This window comes from Lampetra fluviatilis, chromosome 3, assembly GCF_964198595.1.
Source record: "Lampetra fluviatilis chromosome 3, kcLamFluv1.1, whole genome shotgun sequence".
Lineage (NCBI taxonomy): Eukaryota > Metazoa > Chordata > Hyperoartia > Petromyzontiformes > Petromyzontidae > Lampetra > Lampetra fluviatilis.
Genome location: NC_136277.1, coordinates 2,240,321 through 2,267,503, shown reverse-complemented (window position 1 = coordinate 2,267,503; position 27,183 = coordinate 2,240,321). Strand labels below are relative to the sequence as shown.

Here is a 27,183-nt window from a genome sequence, read left to right as displayed (position 1 = left end):
ACTGACTGTCTGACAGACTGACTGGCTGACTGTATGACTGACTGTCTGACAGACTGACTGGCTGACTGACTATATGACTGACTTCTGGCAGACTGACTCGCTGACTAACTACATGCCTGACTGTCTATATGACTGTATGTCTGACACAATGACTGGCTGACTGACTATATGACTGACTGTCTGACAGACTGACTGGCTGACTGACTATATGACTGACTGTCTGACAGACTGACTGGCTGACTGACTATATGACTGACTATCTGACAGTCTGACTCGCTGACTAACTAAGTATCCGTCTCCAGCTCACCACGCAGTCTTTAGCCACATTTTACATTTAAATAAAACACAACACACACACGCTCCTGCCCCCTCCTCCTCCATCCACCCCCGTGTTAAATAAAGGGGAATTAGATCATACAAAGGCGTGTGAGTTTGGGGGGCCCGGGAGTGGGTGGGGGGGGCAGTGAGTGATGGCCCTCGCGTGTGAGAGGGAGGCTAGCTGCTGATTTAGGTCCGTGTGAGAATTCTCTCTTCGACATAAATCGCACTCCGCTAAGAGCCGCAACTTCGCGGGGTCGTTAAACCCCGGGGCTACTCTGGTGAGGGGGGGGGGGCTGCATTGTGAGACGGGATTAGTGGGGGGCACGGTGGGGCTGGGGGATCTTTTTGAGCATCGTGGAAAGTCTGGCCACCGTCAAAGGAATGTGGAATTGGCCGCGCCGGTGAGCGCCGTTTGAGTTCGAGGTGACCGCAATCGCGTGGCGTGGGGGGGTCTCTGTGTGTGTCTCTGTGGGTCTCCGTGTCTGTCCATGGGTCTCTGTGTGTGTTTCTGTGGGTCTCCGTACCAGTCCATGGGTCTCTATGTGGGTCTTTGTGTCTCTATGTGAAGTCTACGAGTCTCGAAGCGAGTCTGTGGGTCTCTATGTAAGTCGTTGGGACTCTTTGTAAATACAATTTATTTTAGTCTCTAAAGCTGAGATTATTTTTGTAAGTACCGTATACACCCAGACCTTGGATACAAGGAGAATTCGATTACCGGCTCATATCAGTGGCTATTGACGACATCTGAGCCGGTCCTGGTCGCATTGTTGTACTGCACTCCCAATGTGAGTAGTGTGGGTTGGTCAATGCGGGGAGCATAGACGCGTAAGCAGAGTGCAGTACAACAATTTATTTTATTGCACAACGTAGCCCGGCAGCAGCAGCAGCAGCCGATAGCACCTGTCACGCACGGTGGTCGCCCATTCAAGCACTCTCCACGCTCAACTCTGCTCAACACAAAGACACACACGCACACACGCACATTCTCACAGAAAACAACAAAGACACAGATAAAGATCCCCCGTATAGCCTTTACACACTCACTCACGCGCATACGCACTCACAGACACACTCATGCACGTACACACACACACAAAACAACAAAGATAAAGATCCCCCGTACAGCCTTTACACACTCACACGCGCATGCAAAGATACAGATCCCCCGTATAGCCTGAACAGACTGTCGGGGAAAGTTATGTCAGCGAGCACCTATTTAGGCCGGCCCCGAACACGAGGGGGTAAGTGGCCAGCCCCTCGCCCGGCCGCCTTTGTCTTCCCTGTGGCGATATTTACACACGAACCAGGTACTTTTTGAGGCTGAGTCGACCTAGGAGAGGCCCAGCACCGGTTCAAATAATCGTCACTGGTGTTGGCCGTGAGCGGGAATCGAACTCAGACGCACTCTCAGAGACACACACTCTCACACACACTCTCACACACTCACACACACTCATACACACTCACACACACTCTCACACACACTCTCACACACACTCTCACACACACACTCTCACACACTCTCACACACTCACACACACACTCTCACACACACACTCAAACACACTCACACACACTCTTAGACACACACTCTCACACACTCACACACACTCATACACACACTCTCACACACACACTCACACACTCACACACTCTCACACACACACTCACACACACTCTCACACACTCACACACACTCATACACACACACTCACACACACACACTCTCACACACACACTCTCACACACTCTCACACACACACTCTCACACACACACTCAAACACACTCACACACACTCTTAGACACACACTCTCACACTCTCACACACTCTCAGATACACACTCAGACAAACTCTCACACTCTCAAACACACACACTCTCACACACACTCTCACACACACTCTCACACAATCACACACACTCATACACACACTCACACACACACACTCACACACACACACTCTCACACACACACTCTCACACACACACTCAAACACACTCACACACACTCTTAGACACACACTCTCACACTCTCACACACTCTCAGACACACACTCAGACAAACTCTCACACTCTCACACACACAAACTCTCACACACACTCTCACACACACTCTCACACAATCACACACTCTCACACACACACTCACACACACACTCACAAACACACTCACTCACACACACACTCACACACACTCACACACTCACTCACACACACACACTCTCACACACACTCACACACACACACACTCACACACACACACTCTCACACACTCACACACACACTCACACACACAACAACAACAACAACAACCGCCATTCGCCACTAAGTGGCGGTGACGTCACCACGACGCTTGTGCCAGGCCATGTGCACCTTGAGGCCACGTGAAGTGTCGAACGCCCGCTGGCAGGAGGTCACGGGGCAGACCCAGGTGCCACGGGTCGACTGACCGAGATGACCGAGATGACTGGCTGATGCACCACCTGTGCCCCCTACTGTGCCAACTTGCTGTGCTTTAGCCACCCGGCGCTCCGCTCGTTGTTGTGAGCGTCGCTCCTCCGCCCTCCGTTGTTGTTGGAGGGCGACTGCCTCCAACTGCCCAGTAGCGTCCTTCACGAGCCTCCTCCACACACACTCACACACACTCACACACTCACACACACTCACACACTCACACACACTCACACACTCACACACACACACACTCACACACACTCTCACACACACACTCACACACTCTCACACACACTCACACACACTCACACACACTCACATACTCTCACTTCACACTCTCACACACACTCACACACTCACACACACTCACACACACACTCACTCACACACACTCTCACACACACACTCACACACATTCACACACACATTCACACACACATTCACACAGTCTCACACACACTCTCACACACACTCACACACACACTCTCACACACTCACACACCCACACTCTCACACACACTCTCACACACACTCTCACACTCTCACACACACATTCACACACACACTCACACACTCACACACACTCACACACTACTCACACACACTCACACACTACTCACACACTCTCACACACACTCACACACACACTCACACACACAATCACACACACACACTCTCACACACTCACACACTCACAAACACACTCACTCACACACACTCACACACACTCACACACTCACTCACACACACACTCTCACACTCACACACACTCTCACACTCATACACACACTCACACACACTCTCACACACACACTCACACACACTCACACACTCTCACACACTCACACACACTCACAACACACACTCACGACACACTCACGACACCCACTCACAACACTCACACACAACACACACTCACACACACACTCACACACTCACACACACTCTGGCAGGGGAATGCAGTCGAGCCGCCCTCACGGTTTCCAGAGCAACGCGGCCACCCAGGGCGAGTCACGTGACGCGGGACCACACACGGCGCTCCACGTCGAGGATGAACCTCGCCGCGCGCATTCTCCGGATTATAAGACGCACCGGGAAGTGAGACGCACTTCGAAACTTGTGTCCGCTGGTACATATTGAGGTTATGCAAATCTGCTGACACACACACACGCGGATAATAATCACAAATCCAAAGGATGCAAGTGCGTCTTAGAATCCAGACACTGCGATGATTACTCCTCTCAGCCTCGCATGACTGAAGGGAAGGCAACGCCACCCTCAGATGGCTTCACAAAGTGACGGAAATAAGATTCCGTTACTTCTCGCGCCGACAAGCGGAGAGGCAGCAACAGCCGCAGCGGCCACTTGTTGAGCCGCGGCTACCAACAATTGCCTAAGCTCTGCGGTCCTCTGCATGTTAAGATGTTTTCAACCATTTAACGATACGATATTACACGTGGGGGGGGGGGGGGGGGGGAACCGGAGCGCCTGGAGAAACCCCGCGCGAGGGGGGAACACTCGATCCCATAGAGACGGGACAGGTGGCGTCCACATTGTTACTGTACTTGAGGTCATCCCTTCTGGCTCCTCCTCGACTCCCAGGGGTAGGAAGATGGAACAGATGGAGATTAGTCAACACTTTGCTCCACCGCCTCCTCCTGGCGAGCCAGGGCACGGCTCCCCCTCGACACCCAGGGGAAGGGAGTTTCACGACAACGTCTCTGTGTGATCCACCAATCCTAGCTGCTGCCTGCACACAGAGCTGGCTCACTCAAAGCAGCCGCGTGCAGCAGCGTGATCTAGAAAGCTCAGCAAAAAACTCAATTGGGATGCCACTCACAAGAGCCACCATTGCCCCGTACTGCGAAAGCGTGGCAGGTTCCTCTTGAAAATCAGTCATGGGACTCAGTGAGGCTTTCCTGGGTTAAGCAGCGTGATGACGATCGTGCTGAACACGAGACAGCGGGCCTCGCCACAAGAGGGCTACACTTTCCGTGGCCAATTAATTATATTATTTAACACGAATATGAATTGATAATAATAGTTTTTTGAAAATATATAATCACCTAATACAAGTCACTGATTGATGTTACTGGAGTATAAGACGCACTGGAAAATAAGACGCACTCCGAACTTGTGCCCGGTTTAATTAAAGCACTACAGATTTGGTCACTCACACACACAGCTACCGGTTTATAAGACGCATCCTAAACTTCGTCTTAAAATACAGGGAGAAGGTGCGCGTCATATTATCCGGAGAATCCGCGTCCGTAGCCAGGGGATGGCAGGACAGCAAGCGGGTGGATATATTGACGTGTGCCGATGTTTACACACTGCTACCGGTACCCATTTCAGGTTGAGACGACTTAAGGGAGGTCCAGGGCCGGTTAAGAACATTCGTGACCTTTGTTGGTGGTGAGATGGAATCGAACTCGGGTCGCCGGGTTCTGGAGAGCAACACAGCGCTAACCACTGCGCCACCACTCTACCACACAACACAACAGCCGAAGTCCACCACTAAGTGGCGGTGAAGTCACCACGACGCTTGTGCCATGCTAGGTGCACTTTGAGGCCACGTGAAGTGTTGCTGGCTTGGCTGCTAGCAGGTCACGGAGTAGACCCGGGTGTCATGGGTTGACCGAGATGACTGGCACATGCACCAGGTGTGCTCCCCGCTGTGCCGACTTAACGCATTTTATCCGTCTGGTGTTTTGCTCGTTGTGAGCGCCGCTCATATGCCCTCTGTTGCTGCTGCAGGGCGACTGCCTCAAACTCCCACGTTGCGTCCTTCACGAACCTCTTTCACCGAGGTCGATTCTGACACTGCTGGTACCAGCCAATCAGCTCCATATCCTTCTGTACCACACCAATCCATCTCCTCTCCATCCCTTGCCGCGTCCATTTAGTCCCCTCAATCAGGCCAAACAGAAGCTGCTTGGGCATGCGGTGGCTGGACATGCGGGCTACATGGCCCAGCCAACCCAGCCTTGTTTGCCTGAGGAGCTCACCGATGGAACTGTGTCCAGATCTTTCAAAGATCTCTGAGCTCCTCACACAACCCAGCCTGGTAAACCCAGGATGGATCGTAGGCAGGCCAGGCTGAATGTTTTAAAACTGCGCAGATGTTCCTTGAGAGGTTATCCACGTTTCGCAAGCATAGATAAGGGAAGGCATGAATGTGGCCGAGAAGACGTGGAGCTTCGGATGGAGTGACAGGCAAGGTAGCTTCCACATAGCAGCGTTACGCAGGTGATGAAAAGATAATGCCGCTGGACGGATTCGGAGACCTCTGCTGCCAAACCGGAACTCGGTGCATAAGCACATTGCCCAGGTATGGGAACTCCTCCAACCTCCACAACTGCTTCATCATTCGTGATGAGTTGAGGGGGTGGAGTGTTCGATTACATAAAACACCCAGGCAGGTGCTTTATTTTTGTGGGGCTGATGGCGAGGCCCCACCTCGTAGTGGCACGTTCCAGGTTCAGCAGCAATCTCCAACGCCTCAGAGTGATCAGCAATTTACCAGATCATTTGCATGCATAACATGGCTGATCAACAGGAAGTCATACCCGAACATCAATCAGCCTTTCACTGCATCTGTACCAGATGTAAGTTCCACCGGTACAGCCATGGGAAGCCTCTCCAACTACGCAGTCAAAAGATGTGAATGTAGGATCCAGAGGACATCCCTGTCGCATCCCAAGTTGAACAAGGAATGCCGCTGATTCACACAGCTTTACCCGGGCCTGTTCACCATCATGAAGGTCTTTAATGGTTGTGAGCAGAGGGTCAGGAACCCCAAAAGCATGAAGAATAACCCAACGTTTGGTCTAATGATGGTATCATAGACCTTGACCAGGTCAATAAAGCAAAGATGTGGGTTCTGTGGAATAATTCTCAACACCTCTCTGTAGCAGACTTACAAGAGGATATGGCGTCTCTCCATGACCGACCCGGTCACAACACCCACACACACAACACCCACACACACAACACCCACACTCACAATACTTACAACACACACTCACAACACACACTCACTCACGACTCCCCCACACACACAACACTCACAACACACACTCACAACACACACGCACAACACCCACACTCACAACACACACTCACGACACCTACACACACACTCACGACACCCACACACTCACAACACACACTCACAACACCCACACACACACTCACAACACCCACACTCACGACACCCACACACAACACTCACACACAACACACACTCACAACACACACTCACTCACAACACACACTCACGACACCCACACACAACACTCACACACAACACACACTCACAACACACACTCACAACACACACTCACAACACACACTCACGACACTCACACACAACACACACTCACACAACACCCACACACAACACCCACACACACAACACCCACACACAACACCCACACACACACTCACAACACACACACTCACAATACCCACACACTCACAACACACACTCACCACACACACACTCACAACACACACTCACGACACCCACACACAACACACACAACACACACACACAACACACACACTCACGACACCCACTCACAACACTCACACACAACACCCACACACAACACTCACACACAACACACACTCACAACACACACTCACAACACACACACAACACACTCATACACACAACACTCACACACACACTCTTACACACAACACTCACAACACACACACACAACACCCACACACACAGCACACACACAACACCCACACACAACACACACTCACAATACTCACACACAACACACACTCACAACACCCACACACACACTCGGGACACACGCGACCCGCGCTAGTCGGGCGGTAATGCCAAGTGTCGTTGGACACCCAACGTAGCCACGCAACCGCGGAGACCACCCACAGCCCCCCAAGCCCCGCCCCTCACCCCCCTCACCCCTCCCCCGGTCATCTTCCCTCTCCTCGCAAGGCCCTCTCCCTATCCCCCCTCCCCTCCCCCCTATCTCCCCTCCCCTCGACTCCACCCCCCTCCCCTCGACATCCCTCTCCTCCTCAGCCCCTCCCCTCCCCCATCAACCCCTAACCCCCCCCATGTCCTCCTCCACGTGGGGAGGCCTTCACCCAGCAGTGGATCGAGCACGTCTGATGACGATGATGATGATGATGGTTCTCCTCTCAATCTCTCTCCGTTCACTTTCTCATTCCAGCGCTTCAACTCCATCCGCGCTCCGCACTCGAACATCCTCACAACGGTGTCCCGCAACGCGCGTGTCCGTGTGTGTGTGTCCGTATGTGTGTGTCCGTGTGTGTGTGGGTCCGTGTGTGTGTGGATCCGTGTGTGTGGGTCCGAGTGATGTGGTACAGGAGGACGTGGAGCTGAGTGGACTTGCCGATGACTGGTACCAGCGGTGTCAAGATCGGCCTCAGTGGAGGAGGCTCGTGAAGGACGCTACTGGGCAGTTGGAGGCAGTCGCCCTCCAACAACAACGGAGGGCGGAGGAGCGACGCTCACAACAACGAGCGGAGCGCTGGGTGGCTAAAGCACAGCAAGTTGGCACAGTAGGGGGCACAGGTGGTGCATCAGCCACTCGTCTCGGTCATCTCGGTCAGTCGACCCGTGGCACCTGGGTCTGCCCCGTGACCTCCTGCCAGCGGGCGTTCGACACTTCACGTGGCCTCAGGGTGCACATGGCCTGGCACAAGCGTCGTGGTGACGTCACCGCCACTTAGTGGCGAATGGCGGTTGTTGTGTGGGTCCGTGTGTGTGTGTCCGTGGGTGTGTGTGTCCGTGTGTGTGTGTCCGTGTGTGTGTGTCCGTGTGTGTGTCCGTGTGTGTGTGTCCGTGTGTGTGTGCGCTACGAACCCGGCGAGACGAATTCGATTCCCGCTCACGACCAAAAACTGGCTGATATCTGACCAGTCCTGGCCCTCCCCTAGGTCGACTCAGCCTCAAACGAGTACCCGGTGCGATGTGTAAACAGCTGGGCCTGTTCCGGAGATAAAGGCGGCCGGGCGTGGTCCTGGCCAGCCACCACCCCTCGTGTGCCGTGCCGGCCTGCACAGGTTCTGTTACTCCCATTGGCACGGTTGGCTACGTATGGTGCGAAAGAAGTTCAACATAATATTTCGTCGAACACTTGACCCAATAATCTGTTCAGGATGAATACATACACGGATGCAATTCCGCAGATACATACATGCACACACATTGTTTCATTCGTACACACACAGGCACGGTCACAGACGCACACCAGCAACACTAAGTGGTGGGTGACGGTCACCACGGCGCTTGTGCCAGGCTAGGTGCACCTTGAGGTCAACGTAAAAAGTGTGGAAGGCTCTCTGCTGCTGGCAGGAGGTCACGGGACAGACCCAGGTGCCATGGATTGACTGAGCGAGATGACTGACAGATGCACCACCTGCGCTCCCCGCTGTGCCATCACACACACAATCACACACACACATGCACAACATCCACGCACGAGTGCATGCACACAATCACCGACACACACGCACACACACACACTTCCACAGGCGAATGCGGGCACACGTGGGATGCGGGTATTTGAGGAATACCACTGCACACGTGTTCACACACGCGCACACACACACGTACTCGTGAACACACACACGCACACAAGCTCACTAAGATGGTCACACACGCTCTCACGCACACACTCCACGTGCACACATACACACAAAGACACATATCCCCCGTATGGCCTATAGAAGCTGTTGGGGCAAGTGCTGTTCACGAGAACCTCACACACAATCACACCGTCCCACGCGTGAACACACATACACACTCCCACCCGTGAACACACACACACACACACTGCTCTCACACACACACACTGGTCACACACACACACCACACACACACTGGTCACACACACACACCCGTGAACAGACACACTGGTCTCACACACACACACTCCCACCCGTGAACACACACACACACACTGGTCACACACACGTCACACACACACACTGGTCTCACACACTCCCACCCGTGAACACACACACACACTGGTCACACACACGTCACACACACACACTGGTCTCACACACACACTGGTCTCACACACACACACTGGTCACACACACACACCACACACACACTGGTCACACACACACACACACTGGTCTCACACACACACACACTGGTCACACACACACACACTGGTCACACACACACACACTGGTCACACACACACACACTGGTCTCACACACACACACACTGGTCTCACACACACACACACTGGTCACACACACACACCACACACACACTGGTCTCACACACACACTGGTCTCACACACACACACTGGTCACACACACACACACACTGGTCTCACACACACACACACTGGTCACACACACACACACTGGTCACACACACACACACTGGTCTCACACACACACACTGGTCTCACACACACACACACTGGTCTCACACACACACACACTGGTCACACACACACACCACACACACACTGGTCTCACACACACACTGGTCTCACACACACACACTGGTCACACACACACACCACACACACACTGGTCTCACACACACACACACTGGTCTCACACACACACACACTGGTCACACACACACACACTGGTCACACACACACACACTGGTCTCACACACACACACACTGGTCTCACACACACACACACTGGTCACACACACACACCACACACACACACACACTGGTCTCACACACACACACTGGTCTCACACACACACACACTGGTCTCACACACACACACACTGGTCACACACACACACCACACACACACTGGTCTCACACACACACTGGTCTCACACACACACACTGGTCACACACACACACCACACACACACTGGTCTCACACACACACACACTGGTCTCACACACACACACACTGGTCACACACACACACACTGGTCACACACACACACACTGGTCTCACACACACACACACTGGTCACACACACACACACTGGTCACACACACACACACTGGTCTCACACACACACACACTGGTCTCACACACACACACACTGGTCACACACACACACCACACACACACTGGTCTCACACACTCCCACCCGTGAACACTCAAGCCGGTTTGAATCTGCGCCGAACGCGACTTGGGTGGTCGGGACTGCACGAGGCATCTGCGATTCTGCTGAGTAACGTCTCTAGCATCCAGCAATCCTCTCTCGCAGACTCTCACAGTAACACACAGAGAGACACGCAGTCTCTGTCTCTATGCTAAAGTAACGTCCTCAGCATCCTGTCTCTCGCTCTCTCTCACTCACATACTCACTCAGTACACACACAGACACTCACAGACTCTCACAGTAACACACAGAGAGACACGCAGTCTCTGTCTCTATGCTAAAGTAACGTCCTCAGCATCCTGTCTCTCGCTCTCTCTCACTCACATACTCACTCAGTACACACACAGACACTCACAGACTCTCACAGTAACACACAGAGAGACACGCAGTCTCTGTCTCTATGCTAAAGTAACGTCCTCAGTATTCTGTCTCTCGCTCTCACTCACTCACATACTCACAGTACACACACAGTCACTCACAGTACACACAGACACTCACATACTCACTCACAGTACACACACAGACACTCACATACTCACAGTACACACACAGACACTCACATACTCACTCACAGTACACACAGACACTCACATACTCACAGTACACACACAGACACTCACATACTCACTCACAGTACACACAGACACTCACATACTCACAGTACACACACAGTCACTCACAGTACACACAGACACTCACATACTCACAGTACACACACAGACACTCACGGACTCACTCATACTCACTCACAGTACACACAGACACTCACATACTCACAGTACACACAGACACTCACATACTCACTCACAGTACACACACAGACACTCAGGGACTCACTCATACCCACTCACAGTACACACAGACACTCACATACTCACAGTACACACACAGACACTCACATACTCACTCACAGTACACACACAGACACTCACATACTCACAGTACACACACAGACACACACAGACACTCACATACTCACAGTACACACACATACACTCACATACTCACAGTACACACACAGTCACTCACAGTACACACAGACACTCACATACTCACAGTACACACACAGACACTCACGGACTCACTCATACCCACTCACAGTACACACAGACACTCACAGACTCTCACAGTACACACAGACACTCACAGACTCTCACAGTACACACAGACACTCACATACCCACTCACAGTACACACAGACACTCACAGACTCTCACAGTACACACAGACACTCACATACTCACTCACAGTACACACACAGACACTCACATACTCACAGTACACACACAGACTCTCACATACTCATACTCACTCACAGTACACACAGACACTCACATACTCACTCACAGTACACACACAGACACTCACGGACTCACTCACAGTACACACACAGACACTCACGGACTCACTCACAGTACACACACAGACACTCACGGACTCACTCACAGTACACACACAGACACTCACGGACTCACTCACAGTACACACAGTGACACGTCTGTGTATTCCTCCTCCTCTGTCACACACACACACAATGACGGACATACAGATTCTCAGCACAAAGACATCTACACACACGGCCACACACAAACACTCACAACACCGACTTACACACTCCGACATAAAGGCAAAGATCCCCCGTGTAGCCCACACAGACTGCTTGGGCAAAGAACGCCGGCGCGTCACACGAGGGGTGGGTGGTGACAGCACCACTCCCAGCCGCCTTTGTCTCCACGGTGCTCATGTTTTACGCACCACACGAGGTACACATGTCAAGGCCGAGTAGACCTAGGGGAGGCCAGTGACCGATTCAGACATCATCAATCGCCACTAATGTTGGCCGTGAGCGGGGCAATCAAACTTGGGTCGCCGGGTTCGTAGCGCATCGCGCTAACCACTGCGCCACCGCTCCCCACTGACTCTCTCTGCACCCCCACTTCGTTTCCACCGCCCCCCTCCCATTGAGACCCCGAACCCCCAACCCCTGTCTCAGCCAATGGGAGCAGAGCACGGAGCCCCCCCCCCACCTTCTTTCACCCCCCCCTCCTCCACCAGCGGAACGGGCCGAGAGGAGGGGTCGCACTTTAGCAAAAGGAGTCACCGCTCGACCACTCGATCTCCCGTCCAGCAGCCACCCTCACTCCTCCTCCCTCCCGTCAGTCACCCACCCCCCTCCCTCCCTCCTCACTCTCTCCCATTCATCAAGCTTTCATCCCTCCCTCACTCCCCTTTGTCACCCCCCCCCTCCATCACTCCCCTGCGTCGTCACTCCCTCCATCCCTCTCCGCCCCCATCCCTCCCTCTCTCCCATTCATCATCATCGTCCCTTCTTCCTATCCATCTATCCCTCCCTCCATCCCTTTCCTCCATCATTTCTCCCTAGCTTTTTTCATATATTGCTTGCATTGGTGGTTGGGTGCGTGACTTCGTTGTTGAGTGAGTGGTTAAGTGAGTGAGTTGCGTGGATGGATTTGTAGTTGGGTGCGTGGTTTCGTTATTGAGTGAGTGGTTAAGTGAGTGAGTTGCGTGGATGGGTGAGCGTCAGGATGAGTGGCTGGGTGAGTGGTTAAGTGAGTGAGTTGCGTGGATGGATGAGTGGCAAGGTGAGTGGCTGGGTGAGTGTTTGAGTGAGGTCGTGCGTGGATGGATTTGTGGTTGGGTGAGTGATTTCGTTATTGAGTGAGTGGTTAAGTGAGTGAGTTGCGTGGATGGATGAGCGGCAGGGTGAGTGTTTGAGTGAGGTAGTGCGTGGATGGATGTGGTTGAGTGAGTGATTTTGGTGAGCGCTTGAGCGAGTGAGTACGTGGGATGGAAGTCCATGGGCGTGTTTGTGAGTAACTGAGCGAGTGAGTAGAAGAGTGTGTGTGGTTGTTTGTGGATGTGCGATTGGATTTGCGAATCCGTGGGTGGGTGGGGGGAGAGAGGCGAGTGTGTGTGGTGGGTGGTAGCGAGCGGTGGGCGTGTGTGTAGATTGGAGGATGGATGGGTGGGATGGAGGGTTGGGTAGGTGGGTGGGTGGGTGTGTGAGTGGGGTGGGGGTGTGTGTGGGTATTATTGGTGAAACTTGCGTTGGGGGAAAAAATCTCGCAGGCAAAAAAAAAGAAATCCCCCACACATAACTTCAGCCGAGCGCTCAAGAGCAGACGGTGTGAGGCAGGGAGGAGCGAAGGGGGAGAGACGACACGCACACCACGCACACGTGGAGAGAGAGAGAGGGGATCGAAGGAGAAGTCGAAGGAGCAGAAGGGACTCGGCATTCGAGGATGGAGGAGAAAGGGAGGGCCAGGAGGGGCGATACAATGGGTTTATAGGAGTTGTGAAGCCAACACTTGCAGCCAAAGCGAATATTGACCGGCCGAGATGGTGGCATGGCGGCTGGCGGGGACAGCTAGGAGATCTACAATCTCATCAGCAGCACGGGGAGGTGGAGGAGGACACCGTGATCATCATCAACAGCAACAGCAGCACCATCAGCATCATCATCAGCAGGAGGAGGAGGAGGAGTGTCACCACGAGTGGAGGAAGCATGTCCGTGGAGGCGCGTCTGGGTGCGGGATGTGATGGGATGAGAGTTCGGGGTGGGTCTCGACCAGTGCCGGATCAGGATCGGAATCGGAGGATCAGGAATCCGGACCGGGATCAATGGATCAGGGACCGGGATCAATGGATCAGGGACCGGGATCTTCTGGAACGCCCGAGCTACTGTGATGCCGAGTTCGCGCTGGAACAGATAGCCAAGGTAGTGACGGTGGTGGTGATGGTGGTGGTGACGGTGGTGGTGGTGATGGTGTGACGGTGATGGTGACGGTGGTGGTGGTGACGGTGGTGGTGATGGCGGTGATGGTGGTGTCGGCGGTGATGGTGGTGACGGTGATGGTGGTGACGGTGGTGGTGATGATGGTGGTGACGGTGACGGTGGTGACGGTGGTGACGGTGATGGTGATAGTGGTGATGATGGTGGTGGTGATGGTGGTGGTGATGGTGGTGATGCTGGTGGTGATGCTGGTGGTGATGGTGGTGTTGATGGTGGTGGTGATGATGATGGTGGTGGTGATGGTGGTGATGATGGTGGTGATGGTGGTTAGCTGGGAGATAGACGCACAAACACACAGAGAGACGCACACGGACAGCTTGGACACTCTGCATCAGTAGATGGACGTGTGGATGATGAGTTGGACGTGTGGATGATGAGTCGAACGCGCACAGAGACGCACAGAGACACACGGGGGACGTAGAGAGACAGACGGACACGTGGACACGTGCTGGAGTGTGCACAGAACACCAACAACACACAGAACACCACCACACACACAGAACACCACCACACACACAGAACACCACCACAAACACAGAACACCACCACACACACAGAACACCACCACACACACAGAACACCACCACACACACAGAACACCACCACACACACAGAAAACCACCACACACACAGAACACCACCACACACACAGAACACCACCACACACACAGAACACCACCACACACACAGAACACCACCACACACACAGAACACCACCACACACACAGAACACCACCACACACACAGAACACCACCACAAACACAGAACACCACCACACACACAGAACACCACCACACACACAGAACACCACCACAAACACAGAACACCACCACACACACAGAACACCACCACACACACAGAACACCACCACCACACACAGAACACCACCACCACACACAGAACACCACCACACACAGAACACCACCACACACACAGAACACCACCAACACACACAGAACACCACCACACACACAGAACACCACCACACACACAGAACACCACCACACACACAGAACACCACCACACACACAACACCACCACACACACACAACACCACCACACACAGAATACCACCACACACACAGAACACCACACACACAGAACACCACCACCACACACACACAACACCACCACACACAGAATACCACCACACACACAGAACACCACCACACACACAGAACACCACCACAAACACAGAACACCACCACACACAGAACACCACCCACACACAGAACACCACCACACACACAGAACACCACCACACACACACAACACCACCCACACAGAACACCACCACACACACAGAACACCACCACACACACAGAACACCACCACCACACACACACAGAACACCACCACCACACACACACAGAACACCACCACACACACACAGAACACCACCACACACACACAGGGAAGAGGCGTCAAGGACGCACACACAGACACAACCACGCACGGGTCAACACTAAACTCACACATGGCACGGAGATAGAAACACAACACAGACACGCAGTTAAACCCACACAGGACACACACACGGAGTCACATTGCGTGTTGTTAGTGTGCACTGTACACGCACTGTCCTGTGTGGTCATTTGCACGTGTACAGTATTGTATGTGCTGTGTGTTAAGTGTGTCTGTGTGTTAAGTGTGTCTGTGTGTACAACTTGTACATGTGTGTACAGGATGTGATGTTGTGTGTGTGCATTGTATCTGTTGTTGTTGTGTGTAGAGCATATGTTAGTGTGTGTATCGTGTATGCTGTGTGTGTGTACAGCATGTGTTGTGTGTATCGTGTGTGTGTGTACAGCATGTATTGTGTGTATCGTGTATGCTGTGTGTGTATGTACAGCATGTGTTAGTGTGTGTATCGTGTATGCTGTGTGTGTGTACAGCATGTGTTGTGTGTATCGTGTATGCTGTGTGTGTGTACAGCATGTGTTGTGTGTATCGTGTATGCTGTGTGTGTGTGTACAGCACGTGTTGTGTGTATCGTGTATGCTGTGTGTGTTTGTACATCATGTGTTGTGTGTATCGTGTATGCTGTGTTTGTGTGTACAGCATGTGTTGTGTGTATCGTGTATGCTGTGTGTTGTGTGTACAGCATGTGTTGTGTGTATCGTGTATGCTGTGTGTTGTGTGTACAGCATGTGTTGTGTGTATCGTGTATGCTGTGTGTGTGTGTGTACAGCATGTGTTGTGTGTATCGTGTATGCTGTGTGTGTGTACAGCATGTGTTGTGTGTATCGTGTATGCTGTGTGTGTGTGTACAGCATGTGTTGTGTGTATCGTGTATGCTGTGTGTGTGTGTACAGCATGTGTTGTGTGTATCGTGTATGCTGTGTGTGTGTGTGTACAGCATGTGTTGTGTGTATCGTGTATGCTGTGTGTGTGTATGTACAGCATGTGTTGTGTGTATCGTGTATGCTGTGTGTGTGTGTGTGTACAGCATGTGTTGTGTGTATCGTGTATGCTGTGTGTGTGTGTACAGCATGTGTTGTGTGTATCGTGTATGATGTGTGTGTGTGTACAGCATGTGTTGTGTGTATCGTGTATGATGTGTGTGTGTGTACAGCATGTGTTGTGTGTATCGTGTATGCTGTGTGTGTGTACAGCATGTGTTGTGTGTATCGTGTATGCTGTGTGTGTGTGTACAGCATGTGTTGTGTGTATCGTGTATGCTGTGTGTGTGTGTACAGCATGTGTTGTGTGTATCGTGTATGCTGTGTGTGTGTGTACAGCATGTGTTGTGTGTATCGTGTATGCTGTGTGTGTGTAGAGCATGTGTTAGTGTGTGTCTCGTGTATGCTGTGTGTGTGTGTACAGCATGTGTTGTGTGTATCGTGTATGATGTGTGTGTGTGTACAGCATGTGTTGTGTGTATCGTGTATGATGTGTGTGTGTGTACAGCATGTGTTGTGTGTATCGTGTATGCTGTGTGTGTGTGTACAGCATGTGTTGTGTGTATCGTGTATGCTGTGTGTGTGTGTACAGCATGTGTTGTGTGTATCGTGTATGCTGTGTGTGTGTAGAGCATGTGTTAGTGTGTGTCTCGTGTATGCTGTGTGTGTGTGTACAGCATGTGTTGTGTGTATCGTGTATGCTGTGTGTGTGTAGAGCATGTGTTAGTGTGTGTCTCGTGTATGCTGTGTGTGTGTGTGTACAGCATGTGTTGTGTGTGCTGTTGCTAATGTGTACACTGTACTGTGCTGCTTAAGCGGTGTATGGAATGTAACGTTGTACAGTGCGTGTAATTGTGTGTATGTTTGTCGTCTTAGTGTGTAATGTTGTGTTGGCTGGCGTTGTATGTGTAGGAAGTTGTTGTTGTTGTGTTATGATCTGCCAGTGTGTGTATAGAGAGTCGTGTTGTGTTTATCGCAGTGTTTGTTATGGTGTGAGATGAGTACTGTATGTGTAGCGGTGCCAGTGTGTGTTGTGTGTCAAGTAGAGTGTGTGGTGTGTGTACACAATGGTGCATGTGTTGTCTTAAGTATGTGGACTGTGTTGTGTGTGTGTTGCTAAGAGTACAGGGAATACTGTGTGTGTATACATAGTGTGTTGTGTTTGTACTTATTAGGGATGTATTGTGTTGTGTATTGACAAGTATGCATGTGTTTTGTGTTGTGTATGTGTTGTGTTAAGTATGTTTAGTGTGATGTGTTTGTGCTGTTGTATACGTAAGGGATGTAGTGTGTCCTTGTGTTGCTGTGTGTTAATGTTAAGTATAGAAATACTGTTTTGTGTGTGTTTGGCAGTAGTGGAGATGGAAATTGAAAACACAATCACACATGCATGCACGCACACTTACATGCTTATCAATGCTCACAAACACATGGGCACACACGTGCAGAGATACACTCACATACACGTGCAGAGTTACACTCACACACGTGCAGAGATACACACACACACACGTGCAGAGACACACACACGTGCAGAGACACACACACACACGTGCAGAGTTACACTCACTCACACGTGCAGAGTTACACACACACACGTGCAGAGTTACTCACTCACACGTGCAGAGTTACACACACACACGTGCAGAGATACACTCACACACACGTGCAGAGTTACACTCACTCACACGTGCAGAGTTACACACACACGTGCAGAGTTACTTACTCACACGTGCAGAGTTACACACACACACACACGTGCAGAGATACACTCACACACGTGCAGAGATACACTCACTCACACGTGCAGAGTTACACACACACACGTGCAGAGTTACACACACACACGTGCAGAGTTACACTCACACACGTGCAGAGTTACACACACACACACGTGCAGAGTTACACTCACACACGTGCAGAGACACACTCACACACACGTGCAGAGTTACACTCACACACGTGCAGAGATACACTCACACACGCGTGTAGAGATACACCCACATATCCATTCATACTCCCACAACTCACACACCCATACATACAGACTCACACCCACGTTCATTCATACATTTACACACGTGCATAATACACTCACGTAAACATACTCACATCCATACACTCACACGTAGGGGAGACACTCCCACATATCTTTACCAATATTCACACGAGCACACACACACACGTCCCTTACGCTCACTCACAGTATACCCTGTTGCCTTGTATGGACGAGTGCTGTTAGCGAGCACCTATTAGCCCCGCACTCAGCTGTGACACACGTGCTTCCACGCTCTTGTAACATGGGGTTGGTAATGATGCTGGAGATGCTGCTGATAATGTTGTTGCTGATGCTGTTGATGGTGCAGCTGATGATGGTGATGTTGATCATGATTTTGTTTATTATCATGTGATGTATGTATATGTACGTAGAACTTATTTTGCACCGTACGTAGCCAATCGTGCTGATCGGAGGAGCTGCTGATAATATGAATGCTGCTACTGATGATAATTTGTATGCTAATGTTAGTTATGATGGTAATGATTATGGTCATGGCAGCTTGCAGGTGATGGTCATCCTCCCGTTGTGGTGGTGGTGATGCTAAAGCACAATGTGTATCTCCTGTAGTAGTATTTATTCTGCGTGTATCCCAGGAAAGCCTGAGTCTCAGGACTCTTTCCCAGGTGGGTCCTGCCCGCAGTCGTGGGCATTGATGAGCTGCATGTGCAAATCCCAATTCTAAATCTGGCAAATTTGGGCCGTGACGTCGGCACACCACGGCCGGTTCTTGCGAACGGCGTCACGGGAATCTTTAACGTCCACTGCGAGTGAAGCGGATGGCACTTCGCATTCTCACGGCTAATAGTATTCGTTTTCTCACGGCTAATAGTACCAAGGAATCCGCGAACCTCTTTTCCACAAGTGGCGAGCGCGCTGCCTCTGGTCCGTGGCGTCGCCACCGTGTGCGAGTGAGAGTGTCAGCGAGCAAGTCAGAGTGTGTCGATGTAGAATTAGGCATTCTAACATGTCCAGGCATTTGGGGTTTCTGTGTTAGGGGGTCCCTGTGTGGATTGAGAGAATATTGTGAGGGGGCTTGCAGGGGACTAAGGGGGTGAGTGGGGCCCCTCTCTTTGTCCCCACAGCCCCTGGCCCCCTTTCTCATTTCACACTAAAACCACTGGGCCCATTGTCCCATTTGTTTGGCCCTAAAAACAAGGCTCTATTTTACGGGTGGAAAAAAACCCAACCAGCTCTTTTTCTTCTCCGCTGCAGTTTTTGTTTTCTGTTTATTTATTTAATTCCCTTTTCTGGGGTACATTTTTTTAGTCGTCCCTTTGTCCGGCCCTATTTGTGTTTCTTGTGTGTGCCCGTGGGTCTGTGTCCGTGTGCGTTGTGTTTTTTTTGTGTGCAAAAATACAATTCTTGGGCTCCAGAGTTTCAAATTGTGGCTTCACTATCATTGTGAGGTCTCACGCAGGGCGCCCAAATGACCGAGAGTAACCCCATGCCCGCCCAGCACTTAAGCACCCTGCACAAATAAAGCTACCACAATCCACCCACCACAATCCATCCACCACGATCCACCCACTGTGATCCACTCGGAAGGTCACGGATTCAACTCCTGGTTGTGGGGGTTGACTCGGCCCATCATCCCTCGGAGGGCGATTAAGTAGGTATCGACTTTGTAGGGAAGATCCACAATGATTTATTTTCTGCATAGACTCACCCCCACCATAAGAATGAGGAATTCCCATCACTGGCTCTGCAGGGATATACACGGGAGATGAACACCAATGCCTCAATGCTCATTTGAGCAGAAAATCACTTTGTCACTTTGTCTGCTGAAATTTATTCCACTCGCTTTATTCCGTACGTAGTATCTAGCAACAAGACACCAGGCTGTGACATGATGATGTTTTTTTGATGGGGATGTTGATGACAATTCTGATGGTGGTGTTGATGATTTTGGAGGAGGAGGTGTCCTTGTTGATAATTATGAGAATGCTGCTTATAACAATTGAGATCGTCATCGCAATGATGGTGATCATCATGATTATGAACATGTAATTACACGTGATGTCATCTCTGAATTGCGCCACGTGTTGTGCATTTCTTTCCTCAAGTTTACACCACGCACTAACGAGTGCCCCACATTCATGGCAATAATTAAACATTCAAGGTTTTTTTCTCCAGTAAATAGCAATACAATTTCAATCTTTGGGGTCTCAAAGTGGGAAGCGGGCAGGAGTAGGGGGCGTGGTGGGGATCTGAACCCTATGGAATCCACGGCTGAAGCGAAGTGCGAGGGCACCGGGTGAACGCGTCGCGAGGTCTGGACACGAGCGTGATTTCTGTTTGTGGCGCGGTGGCAGGGCCGGGCGACTGGGCGGCACGCGCCGCTGTGGCTGCGCGCGCGCCTGCAGGCCGTGCTGTTCGAGCTCGGCTGCCGGATCCACGCACACTGCGGCAAGGTCCTCTTCCTGGGCCTCCTCGTCTTCGGGGCCTTCGCCGTGGGCCTCCGCGTGGCCTCCGTCGAGACCGATATCGAGGAGCTCTGGGTGGAAGGTGCGTGCGGTGCGGGCGGTGCTTGCAGTGTGGTGCGTGCGGTTAGCGTGGTGCGTGCGGAGCATGCGGTGCATCTGCCAATCTTCTCACGGCATCTGGGTCTGTTCCGTGACCTAGCAGCCAGCCGGTAATACTTCACGTGGCCTCGCAGTGCACCTAGCCTGGCACAAGCGCCGTGGTGACATCACCGCCACTTAGTGGTGAATGGTGACTGTTGTGTTTGCGTGTTTGTGGGGAGCGGTGGTGCAGTGGTTATCACACCGCGCTGCAAACTCGGCCACCCGAGTTCAAGGATGGCGATGATGATAATTTTGACAACCCAACTGTGCAGACAAACGTGGCCAGGCATGGGCGTAGTATGACGTGAACCCAAATATATCTTCACAAACCATGGTCGATCCACTGCTGGATGAAGGCCTCTCCAAGCTGTTGGTCACCTCTCATGATTATCCTGCTGATGAGACCCTGAATGTCACGAAACCGTTCCTGAGCTTCGCTTGTGGTGAGCCATTTCGGCTGAAATAATCGCTCCCAGAAGGAATGCCGTGTGGCTGATGGGATGTGTGGATTTAAATAAAAAATGTTAGGTGGAAGCCAGATATGGGAAGGAGGTGCATCGTCAGTTTATTGACATTCATCTTCTCCACGAGGCCCAGTGATTTCCTTGCGATGTAACGGTCTACCTCTGTCCTCCGAGTTTGAATTTGGTCAAGTCACCGTCGTTTCTGCAGGATTCCAATTGGGCTCGCAGGGTGTGACCCCCGCGAGGGACGGGGAGCGGGGATGTTTATCGGCCAAGAGAGGGGACGGTGCAGGGGAGAGCAGAGCGGAGTATGGGAGATAGGACAGTAGAGTGGGGGAGAAGGGGTGAGAGGAGGAGGAGGGTACGGGAGGGAGGAAGATAGCAGCGGAGTAGGGGATCGGAGGAGAGTAGCACGAGCTACTTAAGAGGATGGCATGGGGGTACAGGGTAGATCGAGGCATTGAGAGCACTGGGAGTTTCGATGAGGGAGAGTGGAAAGAGGAGTTGGGAGTGAGGAGTGGAGAGGGACGAGAAGGTGGTGAGGGGAGAGGAGTCAGAGGTGAGTGTGTGAATTGAGAGCGAGTGGAGGCCGGAGGGGGAGCAGTGAGAAGTAGTAAGCGAGAGGAGAGGCAGAAGAGAGGAGTGAGGGAGAGAGTGGGGTGAGGAGAGAGAGCTGAGTGGGGTGAGGGGTAAGGGAGAGAGAAGGTAGAGCTGAGTTGGATGAGGGGTGAGGGGGGGTAGAGCTGAGTGGGGTGAGGGGGAGGAGAGAAGACAGCAGCCAAAGCTGCCGCCATTTTGCCCCCTGTGCTCGCTGTGTGGTCTGACCGGTGGTGGCCGAGTTCCATCCCCGCGCCCCCCCCACCACTCTACCCCCCCACCACCACTCTCTCTCTCCCCACCTCCCCCTTCCTCTCTCTCTCCCTGTGCTCTCCCCTCCCCCAGCTGCCCCATTATCCCAGCGCCCATCCCCGGCAGCACGGCTGGGGTGGAAGCCAACACACACACAGAGACACACACACATAGAGACACACACACACACAACAACAACAGCAGTCGCCGTTCACCAATAAGTAGCGGGGGCGTCACCACGGCGCTTGTGCCATGCTAGGTGCACTTTGGAGGCCACGTGAAGTGTCGGAAGGCCCGCTGGCAGGTCACCGGACAGACCCGAGCGCCATGGGTTGACTGACTGTGTTGACAACCGCGCTCCCCACTACCAACTTGCTGCATTTTAGCCGCCAGACGCTCCCCTCGTTTTTGTGAGCGTCGCTCCTCCACCCATCGCTGTTGCTGGAGCGTGACTTCCTCTGACTTCCCAGTAACATCCTTAACAGCCTCCCCCACAGAGGCCGATCTTGACACCGCTGGTAGCAGTCAGCGGCGAGTCAAATCCGCTCCACATCTTTCCACAACACATCGGTCCATCTCTTCTCCAGACCGTGCTTTGCCCTTTTAGCACCCTCAGTCCGGCCAAATAGAAGCTGTTCGGGCATGTGTTGGCTGGGCATGTGGGCTACGTGACACAGCCAACGCAGCCTTGCCTGCCCGAGGAGTTCACCGATGGGAATGAGTTCAGATCTTTCAAGGATTTGTGAGCTCCTCACACAATCCAGCCTGGTTAAACCCAGGATGGATCCGTAGGCAGGCCAGCCTAAATGTTTCTAACCGGCACAGATGTTCCTTCAGAGGGGTCCACGTTTTGCAAGCCGAGAGAAAGGAGTGCATGACTGTGACCGAGAAAGACCCGGAGTTTCGTGTGGAGCCACAGACCAGATTGCTTCCACGTAGCATTATGCAGCTGATGAAAATGTGATGCCAGTCGACTGATTTGTAGTAAGACTTTTCTTGGCAAACCAGAACGAATCATAAGCACACTGCCCAGGTACGGAAACATCTCCATTCCCTCCACATCTGCCCCATCACCAATGGGGAGTTGAGGGGTGGAGTGTTTGATGGCATGAAATACCCAGTTAGGTACCTTTCGTGGGGCTAATGGTAAGGCCCCACCTCCGAGTCACATGAGCAGCAAAGCTCCTGACTCCTTCTCAGAGTGAGTAGCCACCATCAGATCATCAGCATCTGCAATAACGTGGTTGACCAAAAGGGAGCCATCCCTTGACCGCACCCGGGCATTGATCAGACTCCCATTGTATCTGTTCCAGATGGAAATTCCTCCGGTACAGCCATCGAAAGCTTATCGAACTACGTGGTCGAAAAGTATGTTAAGTAATGTCAGAACTAGAGGACATCCCTGTCTCTCCCTAAGGTGAAACGGGAATGGCTCTGGATTTACCCGGGCCTGCCTACCAACATGAAGGTCCTTACTGATTGTGAGCAGAGATTTAGGGACCCCAAAAGCATTAAAAATAACTCAGAGCCCTGGCATATTGATGGTATTATAGGCATGGACTAGGTGAATAAAGCAGAGATGTAGGTCCTGTTGGAATTTTCCTACACCTCTGCTGTAGCAGACGGACAGAAAATGTATAGGACTTCCCCGACCTGAATCTACATGTGGGCTCTGCAAGTTTTTCTTCAGCGTGCCTAGCAAGAGACACACAAAGACAATGGCACATACATACACAGATACATACACAGACACACAGAGAATGACACGAAGACACACATGCAATCAAAACAGTGTTGGAAGAACTTGCTCTGGGTACATTCTCGTGGGTGCAAATTCCACATTCATTTAGCAGGAACAAGTCTGTCGACGTATAAGCCCTCATTGTAATAGCTAAACGTGTACCGTAATGGCTCTATTTGGGCCTGCTTAGGAGACTCGGTGTAGGGTGGGCGTAAAGTTCATACACCCCTGTCTTGAAAGCTGCTGTGGACACAAAATGATGAATGGGTAAAGGAAATTTCCATCCACCCTATACACAACACGTGTATGTGAGCACTTCAGGTATGCGTATGTGTGTAGTAATGTTGAGGGGAGCGGTGGCGCAGTGATTAGTGCATTGTGCTCCGAACCCGGCGAGTTCGATTTGTGCTCGCGGCCAACATCGGTGATGATTAATTATCTGAACTGGTGCTGGGCCTGCCCTAGGTCAACTCCGCCTTAAATGAGTGCCTGATGCATTGAGGATACAATGGTGGCTGGATATAGCTTTGGCCACACCACCCTTTCATGCCAAATGCCAACCTTAATAGGTGCTCGCTAACAGCACTTGCCCAAACCGTCTACGTAGGCTACACAGGGGATCTTTGTCTTTGTGTTCGGTATGTAATAGGGGTCCATGACCCCTTCAGTAACTAAAGGCCGCTTCGTTCACCACATGAATCGAATTAGGACAAACGAATCGGTAAAAAATAAAACCCTCCACCACCCAACATAGGCCAACAAATGAAATTGTCCCACGGCGTACGAGCGGTGAACGCGCCACCATTTGTGATTGTTTCGGCTCGCCCACCGGTGAATGAAAGAACAATTCTCATAACCAAATATCGGGATTAAATTCGCGACCTTTTGCTGGAAATTGCGCCGAGCACCTTCAGGACAAGAGCCAGGAGGTCGGAGATAAATCCTGGAAGTCAGAAATGTGGCGTGCCCCCGCTCACCATTGGCTGGGGGCGGTCACAGGATTCCGAACCAATCGGCATCGGCGCTTACACTTGTGTGGCAGTTACAAAAAAAATCCACATTTCCTGCCCAGTGCGGCTGTCGGGGTGGGGGCGGGGGGAAACTCTTAATTTGCAGGGCAGGTGCAGTTGGGTGGCCCAAGGGGACTTTTAATTTGTAAGTGGCCACTCATTGCCCTTGTGCTTAACGAATGCAGAACACGTGTAGGATTCCGCAGTTAATTGACTTCCCTTGGTTTAACCCAAGTGGCGCTGGTCATATCACGTGCGTTCATCGCAGCGTGGCTGATATTACGATCGGTCCTAAAATGTATTTCTTAATGTTACGTTCACCATTCACTGTTAATCATCGTCATCAACTTGGCAATTAGCGTTTTACGCCAACAATAACTATGCTGTTCTGTCCCATGGAGTCAATTCCCAACCCTTTCTGTGCGGAATTTGTACGTTCTCCCCCTGTTCTGCAGAGTGTGAGCGAGTGCGTGTGTGGAGCTCACTCAGTGAGTGAATCGAACTTCTTGATCTGACTCAAGAGGCACGCTGCCACCACCCTGCCCGTGGACATCATTAAAGAGGCGGGACCAGTTGTTGGAACAAAAAAAACGAATTAGTCGAACAGTTCCCTAAACGTTTACACATACATAAGAATGCAATAATGGGATACAGCCTCAATACAGGCCACCATTCGCTCCAGAGGAGCTCCCTGGAGCTGTCTTTAGTGCAGACCCTTCTACCAGCAGTGGCGAGGGGAAGGCATTGCATGACTGTGCCTCTCCCCTCCCCACCCTTCCCCCCCTGGCTTGTGCCTTCATTCCAGCTGAGGACGTTCATTCCGTCCGTCCCTTTTTTGGGAAACTCTGGGGGTGAAAGGTCGAGTCACCGTGTGACCCTGGGTAAAGACAGCTGTCGCGCGTGTGTGTGTGTGAGTGTGAGACAGTGTGTGTGTGTTTAGGTGGGGGAGTGGTACCATAGTGGTTAGCGCATTGCGCTACGAACGGCTTTGATTCCCGCTCACAACCAACACCTCCAATTTGCACGGTTGGCTACGTACGGTGCGAAAGAAGTTCAACATACTTGTATTCAGTGACGATTATCTGAACCTGTCCTGGGCCTCCTCTAGGTGGACTCAACCTGAAAATGATTGCCTAGTGCGGTGTGTAAACATTTCCACTTGGGAGACAAAGGCGACCGGGCGTAGTGCTGGCCACCCATTTCTTCGTGTGCCGTGCCGGCCTTCATAGGTGCTCGCTAACAGCACTTGCCCCGCCAGTCTGTCAAGGCCACACGGGGGATCTTTGTCACAGAGCGAGGCTGTGTGCCACCGTGCTCGTTTCTTCGCCAACACGCGGCATTCTCGGTTCTCTCGCCGGTGCAACAATCGCCCAAACTCGATTG

At 52.0% G+C, this 27,183-nt stretch overlaps 1 protein-coding gene across 2 annotated transcripts in view; it reads left to right on the top strand.

Moving 5' to 3' along the window:
* The first annotated feature begins 13,994 nt into the window (after positions 1-13,994).
* LOC144951202 (protein patched homolog 1-like) overlaps positions 13,995-27,183 on the top strand; it is a 51,407-nt gene continuing 38,218 nt past the window's right edge. For both annotated transcript variants that reach the window (XM_078881351.1, XM_078881357.1), the window contains exons 1-2: positions 13,995-14,635; positions 21,485-21,677. In XM_078881351.1, the coding sequence (XP_078737477.1) occupies positions 14,423-14,635; positions 21,485-21,677 (406 nt within the window). In that variant the 5' untranslated portion in view covers positions 13,995-14,422. The remainder of the gene's footprint in view (positions 14,636-21,484; positions 21,678-27,183) is intronic.